The sequence below is a fragment of the Delphinus delphis genome, chromosome 12 (assembly GCF_949987515.2).
Source record: "Delphinus delphis chromosome 12, mDelDel1.2, whole genome shotgun sequence".
NCBI lineage: Eukaryota > Metazoa > Chordata > Mammalia > Artiodactyla > Delphinidae > Delphinus > Delphinus delphis.
Genome location: NC_082694.2, coordinates 20,327,849 through 20,349,876, shown reverse-complemented (window position 1 = coordinate 20,349,876; position 22,028 = coordinate 20,327,849). Strand labels below are relative to the sequence as shown.

The window sequence follows — 22,028 nt, the reverse complement described above, 5'->3', positions numbered from 1 at the left end:
CTTGTTCTTATATGTTAAACACTATGTTAGTCCCATTAAAAGATCTTGCACATGGTTAAAATGGACTCTACCCAGTTTAGCATTCTCAAAGTCATTAGCACTATCAGTTATTATTTGAGAAAATTAGAATAAAAGAGCCTAGGCCCAAATGGGACTAGGTTACCGTTCCCAGGCACCTCTAAGCTTTTCAAGGTAATCACTCCTTGGCTTTTATATTTCAAAATCACCTTCAAAATTATTTGGTTTATTTTATTCAATTTAGCTTAGCCAGTAGTCCAATGACATTTGCATTATTTTTAATGCAAGGACGGATTGCTTTGTACTTGGGATTTGCATGAACTACCATTTATGGTTCATTATTTTGTGGTAATAGATAATCAGCTTTTTGGAAATAGATTCATTTCCAGGTTATATTTCTATCTCTACATGCATATTTTAAATGGATTAATGTGGAGCACAGTGAAATCCTAATTCTCTTCTCTAATTATATTCCTGACCCTCACAAATTAACATCCTAAGATGTTCACTATGTCATATGTGGTTAATCCAATGCATTTCTCTCCACCTCTTTCAGATTACTTTGCACTTTTGACAATGGTATTTTTTTTTTTTTTATTTGGGGTGAGGGTGTTTTTTTAAAGCCAGTTGTTAAATCTAAACTGCATTAGCTTTATTGCTGGTTGGCCCCAGGAGGATCAACATTATTATCAAGGGTGAAGGATTGCTAATTACCTAACAGAATCGAAAGTAGCCTTGGCTGTCAAGGGAATAGTTAAGATATTTCTTGATGATGTTATGTCTTAGATTATTAAAAGAATATTGATTTTGATCTTGAAAGTATAATGCAGAGAAAAATTTTAGTAGATTTATTGGACTTTTTGACCTGTGGGAAGAATATGGGTTTAATATCTCATTCCACATTCTATTAGCTCTCTCTGTAGAAACACTAAATAAGAAATGTGAAGGGAAGAAAAAATCAGACAGAAATTGACATAAATTATATACTTACTGTATGCAGAACTGGAAAGACCAATATAAACAAAACATGGTTTCTTACCTCTTGCTCCCTGAATTTCACTCACAGAATTTCAACTCTTCCTTTGGTAACTCACTCTACCTACGTGTAGCACACACACACCTCACTATGTCCAAAGTTAAACTCAACAGTTCAGCACTTCAGCTTCCCACTTATTCTATCACCTGGATGAATACATCCATATATACCAAATTGTACTAGCTAGGAATTTCAGAATTGTCCTTCTTCAGCACTCTTAACCATCCAGGCATGACCAACGTTCTATTTAACCCATTAGAAAAGTAGTAGAAAAATAGAGGGATAGACTGTAGGGTAGAGAGTAAATGACAATTTGGTGTTTCAAGAAATGCAGTTGCACTTTCATTTGAAAGAGTGTGGTTTGAGTCATGCAGTCACATTTCTGTCAAATTCTATTTCTATTGGAACTGAACACCTCTTGCAGTATAATCCCCATGTTAATGAAATAGCATGAAACATAATGACATGGTGTTTCAGAAATCTTCAGATGATCCTGTAAATTTTGAGTCATTGTAAGCACTTTTCACAATTCATAAGGAAGTAAGCAGCACAAATATCAATTAATGGAAGAATCACATTTCAGGAAGTCTTCCCTCTAGTATTTCTCTCTACTCAAAACGCAAAATGAGGAAAGTGTAGGGAAAGAGAAATCTGTCTATTAGAAGTTAAGTGAGGTTAAGAAGAAGAGAGTGGTAATAGAGGCAGAAAAAGAGCCAGAAAAACCCTATAGAATTGGCTGTAAAACAGCTCTCCCGCCCTTATTTGCTTTTCATGGACTGTAATAGAACAAGATGTGAGGAAACATCTGTTGCCTTTTTAAAATAGTACTTTGATATTTTAAAAAGAATAGTGACAGAATTAGGAGAAGCCTAATTTCCGTGGTTAGGGACAGCAGACACCTATGGAATAGAATAGAATTAATCTAGTACAGCTTGATAAATTTGGGGACTATGGATTCGTCTGCCATGCTCGACACTGAGAAGCATCATAGAGCAATGGTTAGAGCATGGGCTCTGGAGTTAGGCTTCCTGGGTTTAAATCTTGGCTTTCCCACTTAGCTGAGCATAATAGTATTCCCTGTCTGAGGGGTGGATGTGAGATTGAATGAGAGAAAGGAAACTTGAGAAGTTAGTCCAGAGACTAGCTCATGGTAACATTTGCTAAATGTAAGCTATTATTATTATTTTTTTTAAATTAAGTAGCCACTTCTCTTAGAATTGATATAAGAATTTATGGGCTGCCTCATAGGAATAGAAAGGCCCTTGAGCAGGAAAAGATACAAGTCTCTTTCTGTGGATAAGTCTACTCAGTGTATATGCAAGCCAGCTTGAGGAATGGCTGGCGACAGTCCACCTTTGAGACTTATTTAAGCTAGCAAGACCAGCCCAGATAAAGGCTTAGGACACTAACCAGAGTAGCTGAGCCCCACCTGAGGGTACAACAATATACAGCAGTCATTACTGCTGTATATTGAATGTACTTCATAGAAACAGAGCAAGTACAAGAAAAATCTGCAGGGATCGGATCCCAGGAACTGCTGCCGTCAAGGTGCATCCAAGCCAGGATACCAGTCAAAAGGCCAGGAAGGATTGCTGGGCAGTAGCACATCCCAAGCCAGGAGATTTAGTTAGAAAGAATTCAGGATCTGAGGATGAGACTAAAAATCACAGACCAGGTGAGATGGACGCTCTCACTAGACTTAGTCATGATGTTTATAGGATGCCCAGACAGAGTTAATAATTGAGATCAGTTCATTTCGAATGATAGTTAGTCACTGAAAAACAAGACCCCAGAGATTAAATGATGCTTCAGAGAAGTAATGCAATGTAGTGGTTCAGATGTTGGGCTTTGGAGAGAGAGAGTACAGGTCTTAATTCCTACTTTGCCAGTTACTACAGGGACAAGTTATCCTACCTCTCTAAGCTTTCCTTTTCTCATCTTTAAAATGGGGGTAACAGTTTCTACTACAAGGAGTTTTGAAACTTGAGTCATGCAAATTAATTAAAAGGACTAAGGCAATGCCAAGCACCTAGTAAGTGCTCAAGTAATGTTGGGTATTAATATTATTAGAATTTCATTAACACGTCTTGTTTGAAAATGCCCTAGTTACAGTATACACCACAAAATAGAGCACAATTATGTGAAATAAGTTTTCTTAAACTTTCCATTTAAAAATCTTCTTTCCATGTAGCTTTACTCTTTTTAATGTATTTTCTTTAGGAAGTGAATTTTTAGCAAGATGTGCCACTTGGAAACCAGGTCTCAGTGCTATTTTGGACAAGTATAAAGGAGACCCATTTTTAAATAAAACAAATTATGATTGTGCTGAAAATGATCTAAATCATTACAGTGGGTATAGGGCAAATGGTAAAATTTATCCCTGGGGAATTCAAGTTTTAAGAAGAAGTCAAATTTTGTATTAATTTTAGATTGGCCTTATTGCCTTGGAGTATATTTGTTCAGGCTTACCTGGCCCTCACCTCCTCGCTTTGCCTTGCCATGAATTCAGTACTTGCCCCACCAGGTGGCTTGAACAAAATCATTGACTTTATAATTTAGAGCTGTCTCACTGTCAACTAATGTGTTAGGTTTATTCATAGGATTCCTGTGTCAGGCTGGGAGAGCAAAGGGGTTCTGAAGAAGAAACAGGCTATCATATTTTTGCAGCAGAATTAGACACCATCTATCTGAAAATGGAATCTGTGGTAAAAATCTCCAAATTATTTGTAATTCTTCTTGTTGGATCCACTCAATTCTCCCAACTCAATTCTCCCAAGATTTGCTTTTCGGGGGACAATTTAAAATACAATAGACATATCTTGCCCTAATCTACTTCTGCTAATTCTGTTACCCCAAAGCAAATCAACAGAACTGTCCCTGATATAATATCATTCTACTCTCTCTTTACCCATAGCACACAACAAGAGTAACTAACTTTATGACCGAATTTTACTATTTTCTGAAACCTTATAGACTTTTACAGGGAACTGTCGATTGGCCAAGGGGTATGGTATCTAGCTCCTAAAGAAACTATGACTGATCTAATCATCCCAGCATTTTGCTATCTTATCTATTTTCTTCATTATTTGTACTTCTGCCTGGGGGTATAATTGGAAAGATGAAAAAGTGAGATTCAGTTGGATAATTAGCTGTGATGTTACCAAACTTGTTGATGGTGGAAGTCCTGAAATCATTGGTTGAAATAAGCCTTGAGAGAGTCCTTGGGTGTCATTAATCCAGTGGTTCTTAACCTTTGGCATGAATCAGAATCCCCTGGATTGCCAGTTTTTTTGATTCAGAAATGTGGGGATTGGCCTGAGAGAGTGCATTTCTAACAGGTTCCCAGGTGATGCTGGTTCAGAGACTGTACTTAGAGAATCACTGGACCAATCTGTGCCTGTTTTCCCTTCTATTAACATGAATAATCTAGAATTTGCTTTTCCTTAGCTAACTTTAGAAACTTATGCTGTAAAAGTAAACATTATGGGTTAAACAGTTATTTTGGTATATGGACACCTTATACAGTGTAATAGAATTGGTAACATAACTAGTTACTCTATCCAATTGGTTGATTTAATTTGCGAAGCAATCGATTATATATTCATTGAGTCGTGGCTCTAATCCACAAATCTCAGCTTCTCTATATTATTGTGGCATCAATGTAATACTGGCTTTTGATCGTGTGTGTGTGTGGTGAAGCCTCAGTTTTATGGTATTGCAAGAAATTCATACGTAGAAAGCTTCTTCCATTGTTTTCTCAAATAATCTGATTTTATGAGCTTTTTTATGGTAGAAGAATTGAGTTCATTTCTCATAGAATTTTTAAACTCAGAATAATGTTTATTTAGCTTTAATAAAGGATGTAGAACAGATAACAGCCAGAACAACATAATAGAGTCTTTAGATATAACTTCTTTTTTTTAACATGTTATGGAGTATAATTGCTTTACAATGGTGTGTTAGTTTCTGCTTTATAACAAGTGAATCAACTGTACATATACATATATCCCCATATCTCCTCTCTCTTGTGTCTCCCTCCCATCCTCCCTATCCCACCCTTCTAGGTGGTCACAAAGAACCAAGCTGATCTCCCTGTGTTATGCAGCTGCTTCCCACTAGCTATCTATTTTATATTTGGTAGTGTATATATGTCCATGCCACTCTCTCACTTTGTCCCAGCTTACCCTTCCTCCTCCCCGTGTTCTCAAGTCCATTCTCTATGTCTGCGTCTTTATTCCTGTCCTGCCCCTAGCTTTAGATATAACTTCTGATGTCCCCAGTCACTGCTTGGGACTTGCTTTGGTCACAAGAAATGACAAGTTAAGTGAAATCAGGTCACATCACATTAGTGGAGTCACTGTGTTTGGGGTCACTGGGCATAACATTGTTAATTACTTCATACCCAGAAGGTTGTACGCCTAGTTCCTATTCTCTAATATAGCTACACCAATTACAAGTTATACAATGAACAATCTCAGCAACTAGGAGCACATTACTTAGGAACATTCTTGGATCCCTCATTTAACTGCAATGGATACATTTCCTTAGTTACTATTACAGGTTTAATGAACAGACTACATTCAGGCATCCCTGAGGCTGGAGTAATATTTGCAGTCCAGCTGTTAATTCTTTCCTTTCACTAGGTGACATGTAGAATCCTGGCTGAAAGGGGGTCTGAGAAATGCAGTTTTGAACTTTTCCAGCTTTTGTGGTCCAGGAGTTTGAAACAGTTATCGAACGGTCTAGTATACAGTCTATAACACATTGCCTAACTGGTTAAAAGCAGAAAAGAGGTAACTTGAAAAATACCTGGTCTTGGAGTCTGGAGATGAACTTCTACACCTACTCTGCTCTAAGTTGTGACTGGTCTTAGCAATTTTAAAGCCATTCTACACAATAGGGTGGCAGTATGGCACAGTAGTACAGTCTTTAAGGACCCCATCACTTAAGCTGTATAAACCTGTGAAAATTGCTGGACCTCTGCATGCACCAGATCTCTCACCATATAATGGCAATGACAGTAATACCTCCGTCACAGGGTCGTTGTGAGAGTTAAGTGGGGAAACAAGTTCTTAAAATAGCATTTGGCACATCGTAAGAAATCAATATTTCATTAGCGCATGGATAAGGGGGTCTCACTGAATGTTCTTTGACCTATGCAAGCCTGACACAACTGTTGATATTTTATATGAGGTATATTTAAGACCTGGGAAAAGTCAGGTACCGCAGCACAATAAACACCTAAGTAAAAAGTCAGCGCACCCATGGACGTATTCCTCTGCTTAGCTGCCTGCATCCCTACCAATCCTGAGCTCAAGATGGAGAAATAGTCTACAAATAGATACTTCCACTGAGAGAGCCATAAAACCCCTTATAACGTTTTATTCGTTAGTGCCTGCCAAATGCTTTTCAAATAATTGTCATTATTACCAATCAGCCTAATGCAATAACATGACATGTTCCCCTTTGGAAAACTTTTGTTATGTTGGAATTCTTACATGCCAAAAGGAGGGTTTTGTCTTTCGAGGTACTGGGATTTTAGAAAACTGCATATCGTCGAGTATCCTCTATTTTTTCTTTTTCTTTTGGGATTAGGGCTAGAAGACAGGTGACTGCTTTGTAACCTATTCTCCTTATCATGTAACAATCTGCTCCTTTTTCGGCAATACTGTATACTTGCATAAACACAACATTGTTTTAACTGAGAAATTGCACCTCCATCTTCTGAATGTTGTGCCTTGGCTAACCCAAGTATATTTCATTCTTCTTCCACTCCAGCTGGACAGTGCCACATCGCTCATCCAGGCAGCTAAAAATCTGATGAATGCTGTTGTCCTCACGGTGAAAGCATCTTATGTGGCCTCAACAAAATATCAGAAGGTCTATGGGACAGCAGCTGTCAACTCACCTGTTGTGTCTTGGAAGATGAAGGCTCCAGAGAAGAAGCCCCTTGTGAAGAGAGAAAAGCCTGAAGAATTCCAGACACGAGTTAGACGAGGTTCTCAGAAGAAACACATTTCGCCTGTACAGGCTTTAAGTGAATTCAAAGCAATGGATTCCTTCTAGGACGATAGGCTTTAACAAGAAAGCTTTTTCTTTCTTTTCCTTTTCTATTCTTTTCTTTTTAATTCCATTTTTGTATGTATACCTGCTGACTCATATGCCTCTGGCATGGGGAACTAAGGGAGCAGTGTCTGTTTGCATGTAAGATGAGATGTGATCAATAGTGCTGATCCATCTGTAGCCCAGGGAGGGGACAGGGAGTTCCTGTCCCAAGGTGGCACAGAGCTGTCCTTTGCAACATTCTAGTAAAATTGGGCAAAGAGTTCACATTGCAATGTTTATGGGAGCGGGAGGGATGGGGAAAATAAACTTAACTCTACAAAAGCAAACTCTAATGCATGCAAGAATCATTAAGTTGGCAGGTATATTAATAAGCGAAAAATCTGGAAGTGTAATGGTAGAATATAAAGCTTGTATTGCTTCTGTTTCAGTGCAAAAGTGTACTAGCCAATACGCTTAAGTGTGGCCCACAAATTGAGCAATTTAACGTTGACATCATATCGATGATATTATGTGGAGTTTTTACTAAGGGGAAACTAACTCGTCCAGCCGAAAATGTTTCTTTTAATCTGTATTCTGTTCTTTCTCTCCTAGTCGTGCCATTACTAGTGCTCATGTTATCAATTTCCCCCTTTACTGAAAACATAAACATTTATTTAAAACAATTATAATCCTTCTGGGGGCACTGGAAGCACAATGTGGTGATCATCTTGCTTTTACTTTTTTAAAAATTTGAACTATGATTTTGCTAGAAATAGGAAGCCCAGTGATGGAATGTTAGAGGAATGGAAACTGACAGTGTGTGAAGATTTAGAGGCAAATACATAGGTGTAGCTTGGAGTGCTGGTATCTAATATACCATTGTATCCACTAACTCGAAATAAACACATTTAATCTTGACATCTGAAGAATGCTTTCCTTCGTTGAATGCATGCTTATAAAAGATTAGCTCATCTTCTTGAAAACTGATTAAAAATGCTTTGTGTTCATTTTTAGAAATTGGAGGTAAAAGTAGCTAGGTGATATGTAAAGAAAACTCTGGGATATCTTTAAGTCCAGGAATTGTTTTTTGTGTGTGTTTTCCCATGTGTTTTTATTCACTTTCAAACTGAATCTAAAATGAGAAAGTCATGTGTTAGAATTTTCTGGGCCACGTTTAGCCCTGGGCTAAACTTAAGAAACTTAACGTGTTCTCAGAGAGAAACTGAATAAATAAATAAATATATATATATATATATATATATATAGAGAGAGAGAGAGAGAGAGAGAGAGAGAGAGAGAGAGAGATCCATTAATTTCAAAATATTTTATTCATTTCAATATTTTATTCATTCATTCATTTTTTATATATACTGTAAAAAAGAGGGTCTCTGTCCCATTACTAAGAAAGAGTGGGCTGTAGTCTTTCAGCTATAGCTTGAGGAGTGAGGAAATAAAAAAACTAATATTCATTTGAGTTCTCAAAACTCCTCCCATTTGAATGATCTCTACAAGTTTGCAAGTTATAGTATGTCTCCAGAAGACTTCTAGTAAAACGTGTGCATTTCTTAGCAATGTGATAACATATTGGGAGACATGGACACCTATGCTTTGTGTCAGCTTAGGTACAAAGTCCCAAAGAGAAGAGACTGAGAAGTTGTGGAAGAAGAAACAGTCCAAAATGTTATTTAGAGATGGTTCTGCTCAAATCACTTCTCACCACCACCCCATGATGAAAACACCACTCAGGCTGAGAATGATCTACAGATGGAGAAGCCACGATAAAAGCTGTAGAGTGATTTTCAACACTAATCATTAAACCACTATTTCAACTACCCTGCTCCCTTAATTTGTGTAAACACTGAGAAAGGCAACTATTGACATTGTCACAACTATTTATGGAATGCGTCCTCTGAGCCAGGTCCTAAGTTGAGCACACCACTGTGTGCACTTATTGGTAACATTGCGTAACTCTCTGGGTTTATGCATTCTGTGATTTAATGGGTTGAAAGTATTCTTCAGACTAGCCAAGAAACTTTTAAAATTCAAAGGCTTCTTGGCAAATCCTGAAAAATAGTCAGCAGGCATCAGAGGAGCATCTAGAGAATGTCATTGACTTTGCCCTTAAATTTGAGTTAAATTTTTTTTTGCACTACGCGGGCCTCTCACTGTTGTGGCCTCTCCCGTTGCGGAGCACAGGCTCTGGACGCGCAGGCTCAGCGGCCATGGCTCACGGGCCCAGCCACTCCGCGGCATGTGGGATCTTCCAGACCAGGGCACGAACCCGTGTCCCCTGCATCGGCAGGCGGACTCTCAACCACTGCACCACCAGGGAAGCCCAAGTTAAATGTTTTAATACATGAGTGTGAGCAATGTTTTATGTGTGTGGTTTCTGGAAATCAGTCCTTGATTTTATTTATTTTACCAAAGTTTACTGAGTAAAAGTCATCACTGCCCATCATTTCTCTTGTGATCAAGGAGAATAATAACTATTCAGATACATAATTAAATATCAACACTGTGCTGAGAGCACTCTAGCAATAAAAAAGCTTAGCGTTTGTTTCCTGGCCTCAAGAAAATACAGTCTAGCTGGGAACATAGGATACAGACAGAAAATTATAAGTAAATATGTCGTGAAATCATGTTCAATGTGACAAATGAAGAAGGTAAAAAAAATGACTACTGTGTAGGACAAAAATCGTCAAAACACATTGGGAACTAAGGTATTTGGGGAAGGATTAATGGAAGAGATAGGACTTGGAAATGAGGAAACAATAATTAAATATATTCTACATGAATGAAATGTATAAATGAATATATTTGGTAAGGGGGATGACTGGAGTGAGCATTCAAGGAAAAAAAGAACAACATACTTTGTCTGAAGACAAGTGCTGTCACAGGAAACATAATGTGGATTAGGGGAAAATAAATGTGCAAATGTAGTATGAGGCTAGACTAAGGTGGGCCATGAAGCAGTGTGACCACTATCAACAGGAAATGTGGAGTTTTTAAGTGGAATGGTGACAAAAGCAAGCAGTTCCTACGTAAGATGAAACTGATAATCTATGAGGAGGTGAGACCTGAAAGGGGCTAACTAATATTAGTTAAAAGGGACATATGTGATAGAAATGTAAGAAAAAAATGCAGTTACTCCTTGAATAACTAGATGTGGAGTAAGAATGATTAAAGTACTATATAATTTATTCAGGGAGACTAAAGAGTCAGAAAACCGAAAAATATCTACAAAATAGTATGTGAACATGGGTTAGAACAAACCAAATATATGGTATATTTGAAAAGACAGGGAATAGGTAATTAATCCCAAGCAAATGGAGTTACATGGGGTATTTCCTACAAAAGTAGCACCTTGGAATAATGGATGATCAATATTCCTGATGGGTGGAAACTAAATAAATCTCAACTTCCTTTTTGCTAGGATTGATGGTTCAAAAGATAAAATCTTTATATTCTTCTAAGGACCTAAAATATCCAGGGAAACATAGGTTACCTTCAGAAGATCTCTAGTTTTTCCTCCACTAAGTGTTGAAGAATGTGAAGCCAATTTTAATTTTAGAAGTCAACTTTTATAATCAGTTGGATCATGGCTTAACTCATGGATAAACTAGCTATATGTGTCATTGTGACTACATCGTCATTTTTGAGCATCAGTTACAGGTAGGGAAACTTTCAGACACTAGAAGTATAAAGATCTATAAAATATTGTGTACAGCTGAGTCAAGAAAAATAAGCCTTCAAAATATTGTGATTTGATAAATTGTAGTCACTAAATTTGCTGGTAGTAGATAATAAGTCATTTGATCTCTGTTGCTGTGTCATTGCCTACTAAACAAATAAAAGAGGTCAGTACTTACTCTCCACTTGAAGAATGTGGAATTTTTAAAGGTAATGAAAGGAAGTGGTTAACTACAGAAGGCCGCTAATGATTTTTTTTTTTAATGCTAGTGCCTAAAAGTGCCAACAGCAAGTGGTGGACTAGGAAGCTCCAGGCCCTTGTTCGTCCATGAAAACACAAAGTAAACAACAAAACACCAACTGAAGTAGCTTTGTAGGAAATATAGAAACCAGTTACAGATTTGTAGTAGCCAAACAAATGTTTAACCAAGATAAAGTCACACTTATTATGGAAGGAAATTTGGGGGTATCTTTGCTCACCCATATCTTGCCTCTTCCCTGGCAAAGCATGAGGAAGAAGCTGTCCAATTTCCGGTTCCTCCCATGCAATGGAAAAAAAAGAGTCAAACTTGTTTGCATTGTTCTGGCTTGTCTGCAGCTTCCTAAGTGACTGGTTACTGTTTTGTCTAATAAGGAGCTATGGTGGAAATTGTGGCATAGTTTGGATATCAGGTTGGAACCCACTGAAAGCAGTGGCAGTCACCATGGCATCTAAGAGCTGTAGGGGGGCTACAAACCTGTGAGCTATTGGGGGCAAGAAATTATGGGCAGAGGAATACAATAGAGCATTTAAGACTCTGAGAAGAAGCAGAGATGAGACTGTTAGGGAACATAAGACATTTAAAGGAAACCATACAACTGGGGATATTGGGTGGGAAAAACACGCACACATGCCCAGGGAGCAGGCATGCTTAGAAAGGCCTGAAAAGACTATAAGCATTTATGCTAGGTTGATTAGTGAAGACCTTTCCCTTTACAGAGCCAGTCTGTAAAGACTGACAGAGGTGGCTGTGTTTTCAAATGCCCAACTATATGTTGTCTACAAGTGACTTGCATCAGATCTAAAGAAATATATCAGTTGAAAGTGGAAGGATGGGAAAAATATTCCATGAAATAATAACCAAAGGAAGGCAAGAGTGGCTATCCTAATACCAGACACATAGATGGATGGAACAGAATAGAGAACCCAGAAATAAACCCACAAAGTTAGGGTCATTAATCTGTGACAAAGGAGGCAAAATTATACAATGGAGAAAAGACAATCTCTTCAGTAAGTTGTGCTGGGAAAACTGGATAGCTACATGTAAAAGGATGAGATTAGAACTTTTCCTCACCTCATATATAAAAAAAAATAATTCAAAATGGATTAAAGACCTAAATGTAAGACCTAAAACTATAAACATCCTAGAAGAGAACATAGGCAGAACACTCTTTGACATAAATAGTAGCAATATTTTTTGGATCTGTCTCCTAAGACAAAAGAAACAAAAGCAAAAATAAATGGGACCTAAACTTAAAAGCTTTTGCACAGCAAAGAAATCATTGACAAAACAAAAGGCAACCTGCTGAAAGGGAGAAAATATTTGAGAATGATATGATCAATAAAGAATATAAAAAACATATATAGCTTATATGACTCAATATCAGAAAAAAGAACCCAATTAAAATGTGCAGAAGACCTGAATAGACATTTTTAAAAGAAGATACACAGATGGCCAACATGCACATGAAAAAATGCTCAACATTGCTAATCATCAGAGAAATGTAAATCAAAATTACAATAAGATATCACCTTACACCTGTCAAAATGGCTACCATCAAAATGTCTACAAATAGCAAGTGTTGGTGAGTATGTGAAGAAAAGGGAACCCTAGCATACTGTTGGTAGGATTATAAAATGGTGCAGCCACTATGGAGAACAGTATGGAGCTTCCTCAAAAACCTAAAAATAGAACTACTGTATGATCCAACAATTTCATTCCTGGGTATATATCCAAAGAAAATGAATACAGTGATTCAAAAATATACATGTACCCCAATATTCATAGCAGCATTACTTACAATAGCCAAGATATGGAAGTAAGTGAAGTCTCCATCAACAAATAAATGGATAAAGAAAAAAAATACACACACACACACACACACACACACACACACACACACACACACACACACACACTGGAATATTACTCAACCATAAAAAGTATGAAATCTTGGGTTTCCCTGGTGACACAGCGGGTGAGAGTCCATCTGCCGATGCAGCAGACATGGGTTCGTGCCCCAGTCTGGGAAGATCCCACATGCCATGGAATAGCTAGGCCTGTGAGCCATGGCCACTGAGCCTGTGTGTTTGGAGCCTGTGCTCTGCAATGGGAGAGACCAGAACAGTGAGAGGCCCGCGTACCGCAAAAAAAAAAAAAAAAAAAAATGTATGAAATCCTGCCATTTGCAACAACATGGGTGGACCTAAAGAGTATTATGCTTCATGAAATAAGAGAAAGACAAATACTCTATTTTAACACTTATATGTGGAATTGAAAAAATAAAATGCATGCATACATTAAAACAGAAATAGACTCACAGATATAGAAAACAAACTCATGGTTACAAGTTGGGAGAGGAAAGGGGGGATAGATGAGATACAGGTATGGGATTAAGAGACACAAACTACTATGTACACAATAAATAAGCAACAAGGATATATTGTACAGCACAGGGAAGTATAACCATTATTTTGTAATAAATGTGAATGGCATATAACCTATAAAAATATTAGATCACTAAGTTGTACATCAGAAACTAATATAATATTCTTAATCAACTATACTTCAATATAAAAAAGTACACTAGAACAACTGTACCCCAATAGATTGAATAACCTAGATGAAGTGGATAAGGTCCTAAAAACACACAACCTAAGAATACTGAAGCATGAAGAAATTGAAAATTTGAACAGACCCATAACCAATAAGGATATTGAATGAGTAATCAAAGACATTCCAACAAAGAAAAGCCCAAGGACAGATGGCTTCACTGGTGAATTCTACCAAATATCTAAAGAAAAATTAACACCAATCCTCCTCAAAATCTTTCAAAAAAATTGAAAAAATGGGAACACTTCTGTACTCATTCTATGGGGCCAGAGTAATCCTGATACTAAAGCCAGACAAAGGTGCTATAAGAAAAAAGTCTACAGACCAGTATCACTGATGAATATTGATGCAAAAAAACATCAACAAAATTCTAACAAACAGAACTTAACAGAACATTAAAAGGATTACAAACCATGACCAAGCGGGATTTATTCCAGGTCTGCAAGGATGTTTCAACATACAAAAATCAATCAATGTAATACACCACATTAACAGAATGAAGTAAAAAAAAAAAAACACCTGATCATCTAAATGGATTAAGAAACAGTATTTAACAAAATTAAATATTCTCACAATAAAAACACTGAACAAGCTAGAAATAGAAGGAAATTACCTCCAAATATTAAACATGTAAGTGAAAAGCCCACAGTTAACATCTTATCAACGGTGAAAGTGAAAAATTCTCCTGTAAGGAAGAAGACAAAGATGCCAGATTTTACCTTTTTCTACAACATAGTATTTGAAGTCTTAGCAAGAGCAATTAGGCAAGAAAAATAAATAAAAAGCATCCAAGTTGGAAATGAAGAAGTCACATATTTTCTCTGAGTGCAATTGAAATATATTTTTAAACATCTTTATTGGAGTATAATTGCTTTACAATGGTGTGTTAGTTTCTGCTTTATAATAAAGTGAATCAGATATACATATACATATGTTCCCACATCTCTTCTCTCTTGTGTCTCCCTCCCTCCCACTCTCCTTATTACACTGCTCCAGGCAGTCAAAAAGCACAGAGCTGATCTTGTGCTATGCAGCTGCTTCCCACTAGCTATCTATTTTACGTTTGGTACTGTATAAATGTCCATGCCACTCTCTCACTTTGTTCAAGCTTACCCTTCTGCCTCCCCATATCCTCAAGCCCATTCTCTAATAGGTCTGTGTCTTTATTCCTGTATTTCCCCTACTTTCTTCATGACCATTTTTTTTTTTTTTAGATTCCATATATATGTGTTAGCATACAGTATTTGTTTTTCTCTTTCTGACTTACTTCACACTGTATAGCAGACTCTAGGTCCATCCACCTCACTACAAATAACTGAATTTCATTTCTTTTTATGGCTGAGTAATATTTCATTGTATATATGTGCCACATCTTCTTTATCCATTCATCTGTTGATGGACACTTAGGTTGTTTCCATGTCCTGGCTATTGTAAATAGAGCTGCAATGAACACTGTGGTCCATGACTCTTTTTGAATTATGGTTTTCTCAAGGTATATACCCAGTTGTGGGATTGCTGGGTCATTTGGTAGTTCTATTTTTAGTTTTTTAAGGAACCTCGATACTGTTCTCCATAGTGGTTGTAACAAGTCACATTCCCACTAACAGTGCAAGAGGGTTCGCCTTTCTCCACACCCTCTCCAGCATTTATTGTTTGTAGATTTTTGATGATGGCCATTCTGACCGGTGTAAGGTGATATCTCTTTGTAGTTTTGACTTGTATTTCTCTAATGATTAATGATGTTGAGCATTCTTTCATGTGTTTGTTGGCAATCTGTATATCTTCTTTGGAGAAATGTGTATTTAGGTCTTCTGTTCATTTTTGGATTGGGTTGTTTGCTTTTTGATACTGAGCTGCATGAGCTGCTTGTAAATTTTGGAGATTAATCCTTTGTCAGTTGCTTCATTTGCAAATATTTTCTCCCATTCTGAGGGTTGTCTTTTCATCTTGTTTATGGTTTCCTTTGCTGTGCAAAAGATTTTAAGTTTCATTAGGTCCCATTTGTTTATTTTTGTTTTTATTTCCATTTCTCTAGGAGGTGGATCAAAAAGGATTTTGCTGTGATTTATTTCATAGAATGTTCTGTCTATGTTTTCCTCTAAGAATTTGATAGTGTCTGGCCTTACATTTAGGTCTTTAATCCATTTTAAGTTTATATTTGTGTATGGTGTTAGGGAGTGTTCTAATTTCATTCTTTTACATGTAGCTGTCCAGTTTTCCCAGAACCATTTATTGAAGAGGCTGTCTTTTCTCCACTGTATATTCTTGCCTCCTTTATCAAAGATAAGGTGACCATATGTGTGTGGGTTTATCTCTGGGGTTTCTATCCTGTTCCATTGATCTATATTTCTGTTTCCATGCCAGTACCATACTGTCTTGATTACTGTAGCTTTGTAGTATAGTCTGAAGTCAGGGAGCCTGATTCCTCCAGCTCCGTTTTTCTTTCTCAAGATTGCTTTGGCTATTTGGAGTCTCTTGTGTTCCCATACAAACTGTGAACTTTTTTGTTCTAGTTCTGTGAAAAATGCCAGTGGTAGTTTGATAGGGATTGCATTGAAATTTGTAGATTGCTTTGTATAGTATAGTCATTTTCACAATGTTGATTCTTATATGCAGAAAAATCCTAAAGATTCCCCCTTAACATTTAAAACTAGTACATAAATTCAGCCAATTTGCTAGGTACAAAATCAACATATAAAAGTTTGCTGCTTTTCTACATGCTAGCAATGAACAATCAAAAAAAAAAAATTAACAATCCCATTTACAGTAGCAGTGAAAAGAAAACAGGAATAAACTTAACCAAGGAAACAAAACACATGTACACTGAAAACTACAAAACACTGAAAGAAATTGAAGACATAAATAAATGGAAAACAATCCAGTGTTCATAGATTAGAGGAATTAATATTGTTAAGGTGTTGATACTACCTATCTACAGATTCAAAGCAAATCCTGTCAAAATCTCAATAGCTTATTTGCAGGAATAGAAAAATCCACCCTCAAATTCACATAGAATCTCAAAGGACCCTCGAGTAGCCAAAACAATCTTGAAAAGAACACAGTTGGAGGCATCACAATCCCTGATTTCAAAATTTATTACAAAGCTACAGTAATCAAAACGTTGTGGTGTTGCCATAAAGACAGACATATAGACAGTGGAACAGAGTAGAGAGTTCAGAAAAAAAAACTGAAACAAATACTCTCACACATAAAGTTAAATGATTTTCAACCAGGGTGCCAAAACCATTAAATGGGAGAGAACAATTTTTTTTTCAACAAACAATCCTGGGAAAAATGAATATTCATATGCAAAATAAATAGTTGGGACTCTTATATTACACCATATACAATAATTAACTGAAAATGGATCAAAGACCTTAACATAAAAGCTAAACTGTAAACATCTTACTAGGTATGGGAAAATCTTCAGAATATCAGATTTTACAAGGACTTCTTGGATATGACACCAAGAGCACAGGCAACAACAAAAAAGCAGATAAATTGAACTTCAGAAATAATTTATCTGCGTGCATCAAAGGACACAATCGGAAGAGTGATAAAAAGGCAACCTACAGAATGGGAGAAAATATTTGCAACTTTTATACATGATAAATTGTCTATATCCATGATATATTAAAACTCCTACAACTCAACACTAAAAAATCAATCAATCTGATTTTTAAAATGGGCAAAATACTTAGACATTTCTCCAAAGAAGATATACAATGGCCAATTAGCACATGAAAAGATGTTCATATGGGGAAATGCAAATCAAAACCACAGTGAGATATCATCTCACATTTTTTTTAAGATGGTTACTATCAAAAAAACCCAAAAAAACAAACAAAAAAAACAAGTGTTGGTAAGGATGTGGAAAAATTGGAAACCTTGTGTTTTGCCAGTGGCAATGTAAAATGTTGCAGCTACTATGCAAAACCGTATGATGGTTCCTCAAAATCTGAAACACAAAATTACCATATGATCCAGCAATTCCACTTCTGAGTATACACCCAAAATAACGGAAGGCAAGGTCTCAAAGAGGTATCTGTACTCCCATGTTCATCATGCATTACTCACAATAGCCCAAAATTTGAAATAATCTAAGTGTCCACTGACAGATGAATAAACAAAATGTGGCATATCCATACAATGGAATATTATTCTGCCTTAAAAAGAAATGAAATTCTTTCACATGTTACAAGATGGATGAACCTTGAACATACTATGCTAAGCGAAATAAGCCAGTTACACAAGACAAGTACTATATAATTCCACTGATATGAGGTATACGGACAGTGTAGTCAACTTTAAAGAGGGGAAGGAGAATGGTGGTTGCCAGGGGTTTGAGAAGTGGCGGAGTGGGAAGTTATTGTTTAGTGAATATAGAATTTCAGTTTAACAACATGAAAAGAATTCTGGAGAAGGATGATGGTGATGGTTGCACAACAATGTGAATGTACTTGTTACATGAACTTTATATTTAAAAATTAAGATAATAAAATTTATGCTATATTGTATTTTACTAAAATTAAAAAAAAAAGTAGTACTAGGGCTTCTGATACTATTAGCAATGTCAAATATTTGAGTTCTTATACCCTCTCTCATAAGAGCCATTTCTGATCTCTGGTTTGGATTCATGCCTATCAAATTAGGTCAGTAATATGCAGAACACTAGAAGGTTTAAATCTGTAATTTAAAAATTGTTCACAATTTTTCACTGATGTAAAAAGCAAAACTGTTTATGCTGGTACTTATGGAAGGGTGCACTTCAAAGAAATACCGGCCTGAGCAAAACCTCATAAATTTGGGGAAGGATTAGGAAGTGAAGGTCATTTCAGGGTAATTACCTATAGTTCTTTTCTGGTGAATGAAAATATTATGGAAGACCTAAACTGAATTTATTGTCTTTATTATCTAAATTGAATTACATTCAGAGCCAGGGGTAAAGATCAGGCAGGAGCTAGAATGCACACACAAAATATTTTATCAAATCAAGCCTAAATCAAAATTTTCAACAAGGTATCCAGTTAATTATTTGAAGATCTAGAGATGGTCTGACTTCTAAACAGAATGAGGTTGAGAAGTGTAATTGCACTGAGCATTTGTAGCATGAAATAACAGACTGAAAGTTCTGGATCAGAGACTGTTTTAGTTTGTAGTACCCTGAAAACAGAAATTTATTTGGGTGTTAATCCCAAGAATTAGTATTGAGGAAGCAGAAATACTATAATAGGATCAGAGAAGGAGAAAAATCCAACATAAAGTGCTTTCTCATTGTCACTCATGTGGGTAGAGGGGCTCAGTTCTGCTGATACATTCTGCACAGCATTCTTACTTGAACCTATTGATCTTCCATGGGTCAAGGGAAAGCTGTGTGTGCTTGAAGCAGGGCTCTATCAGCATAAAGAGTTTATAAAGCTCTTTATAAACTCATAAAGAGCTCCAGAGTTGTGGAAAAACCAGAATTGCCAAGAAGATGTGAATATGAGCACTAGAGATTTTACCACAGTCCAAATCTTGTACTGCTTAAAGTTATGATTCTTAAGTAGCTCCCATCACCAACTCTTTGAGATGATAGCCAAAATATCTATGAAAGATTTAACATAACCATGAGCTACAATCTCAGTCCCCACAACTGTTCTCAAGTTTATAATTGACATTCACCATCTCTTCCACTTCCAGTGTATGACACAGATCTTCAAACCTGAAGGGGCTGGACCCTGACAGCCTTTATAAGTCATAGTTGCTGCAATTGCCCATTCATGTCATCTCCAGGCATGGATGAACCAACAGATACCAAAACAAATTTCTTTTTCTTTTTTTTTTTTACATCTTTATTGGAGTATAATTGCTTTACAATGTTGTGTTAGTTTCTGCTTTATAACAAAGTGAATCAGCTAGACATACACATATACCCCCATATCTCCTCCCTCTTGCATCTCCCTCCCACCCTCCCTATCCCACCCCTCTAGGTGGTCACAAAACATCGTGTTGACCTCCCTGTGCTATGTGGCTGCTTCCCACTAACTATCTATTTTATGTTTGGTAGTGTATATATGTCCATGCCACTCTCTCACTTTGTCACAGCTTACCTTCCCCCTCCCCATATCCTCAAGTCCATTCTCTAGTAGGTCTGTGCCTTTATTCCTGTCTTACCCCTAGGTTCTTCATGACATTTTTTTTTCTTAGATTCCATATATATGTGTTAGCATACGGTATTTGTTTTTCTCTTTCTGACTTACTTCACTCTGTATGACAGACTCTAGGTCAATCCACCTCACTACAAATAGCTCAATTTTGTTTCCTTTTATGGCTGAGTAGTATTCCATTGTATATATGTGCCACATCTTTTTTATCCATTCATCTGTTGATGGACACTTAGGTTGTTTCCATCTCCTGGCTATTGTAAATAGAGCTGCAATGAACATTTTGGTACATGACTCTTTCTGAATTATGGTTTTCTCAGGGTATATGCCCAGTAGTGGGATTGCTGGGTCATATGGTAGTTCTATTTTTAGTTTTTTAAGGAACCTCCATACTGTTCTCCATAGTGGCTGTACCAATTCACATTCCCACCAGCAGTGCAAGAGTGTTCCCTCTTTTCGAATTTCTTGAGTTTCTGTATATGTCTCCGTATTCCCAGTATGTAGCAGGAATCCTAGCTCCCAATGATAATCAAGTTAGTTGAGAACCTCTTTCTTTGCCTTCTGTTCAACCAGGATAAAGATCCCAAAGTGATTACGTGGGAGTTGTAGCTACTGGCTCAGTGGAAACATTCCTGTGCCACTGGTAAAAACTTGCTCTCATGGGAATTAGAACTTTGAATCCAGCAGAGCCTAAGATCAGGGGGATGACAAATACAAATTCAAAACTGGGCTGTACTATGGCCTCAGTAATTTTTTGCTCACACCAAGGCATCAAACAAATCAATTTGTAAACCAGGTACAAATGTATTTCCTCCTCCATGGTGAATTTCTCCATGAGGCCAATGGTATGAGTTGAGGAAGAGGTGAGGTAGAGCAGAGGTAAGTGCTGTGGGCATGGTGCCTTGTTTGTATTCTCTAGTTCTACCATTCCTAAGCCCACTTGAATCATTTTCATTGTACACTGGATTGCTGCTGCATCCTGCTGATGCTAAGATTTAGTGCACAAGACCTACCCAGTTTGTGATTAGCAATTCTGGTAAATCCTTCGGTACCTACTGGTGCCCAGTAACTTACCAGGAACAACTTTTGAAATGGAAAGTTGTTTTTTGATACAGAAGACATGATGTTGCTCTAGAACATTAGGGGTCTCTACTGAAACTCTCCAATTTGGACTTGCCAATGACTCCACCAATCATCCATATCTGCTATAGAGTCTCTATTACTATGACACTTGATAATGGCAGAGAAATTTTTACCACAGCCTTGACCGGTTGTGGAGCCTTCTCTTGGATCCTGCTTGAAACTGGGAGTCTCCTGAGTCACCAGTCAAATAGGTCTGCACATTATTCCTAAATGGAGTACATGCTGCCTTCGAAATTTCAAGATGCTTATGGAGCACTGCATCTTTCTTAGTGTCAAGGGTTACCCTAAGAGGGGATGTTCTGGCATGCTCAGGCCACTGAACTTCTAAACCCTTCACCAATAAGGCTTTCTTATGAATATTTGTAGGGTTTAATCTCACAATTTCTGACACTCAGGTTTTATTAGGGCATCATAAGTAGCTGTCATTTTGTATTTACCAGGTCATGGTATGATTAAGGATTATGTTCTGTAGATGTCAAATAATTAATGTCACTCTAGGCTATATTTTCTCAGAGATTAAGACATTAATTATAATCTTAATATGAGTAAATATATACTGCCATTATCCAAACATAAATGCAACTTGCCCTTTATTCTCTTTATTAATTGAGTTTGAAAATAATTTTATGTTCAGATCATGTGTCAGAGATTCTGGTAATCTTATTCAATAAAGCTGGAACATCCAACTTGGGCTTTTTCAGGGAACATAATAATTAACAGAGTAGAGATAAGATATCTCCATTCAATGACTTCCTCTATATCTTTTAAGTCTTGGAGGGTTAATCTAAGTATAATAATTCCACTTGTGTTGTGATATTGCTTCTGACTTACTATCATGGATTGAGGAGCAGTTTCAGGGATTTCACTTGGTCATTTCTACCTTACTGACCTCTATCCCACAGGTTAGAAAACCAATGTGATCATGGCTTCTACCAGCTACTAAAAATATGCATCCTGATTGTGCACTAAAGGACCAGGGAAAAAACTATGGTGTTCTATATGCCCACTGGATATACTGTAAAACTTGAGCTAGAACTCCTTGTCTTCTCCTGCCTTCATAAGTCTCCACCATAGCCA

At 36.9% G+C, this 22,028-nt stretch overlaps 1 protein-coding gene across 2 annotated transcripts in view; it reads left to right on the top strand.

The window, feature by feature from the left end:
• CTNNA2 (catenin alpha 2) overlaps nt 1-8,066 on the top strand; it is a 1,196,494-nt gene extending 1,188,428 nt beyond the window's left edge. The window contains exon 19 of one of the 2 annotated variants that reach the window (XM_060027447.1): nt 6,833-8,066. In XM_060027447.1, coding sequence (XP_059883430.1) covers nt 6,833-7,120 — 288 coding nt within the window. In that variant the 3' untranslated portion in view covers nt 7,121-8,066. The remainder of the gene's footprint in view (nt 1-6,832) is intronic. The other variant, XM_060027448.1, reaches the window with a different exon arrangement.
• Nucleotides 8,067-22,028: the final 13,962 nt, after the last annotated feature.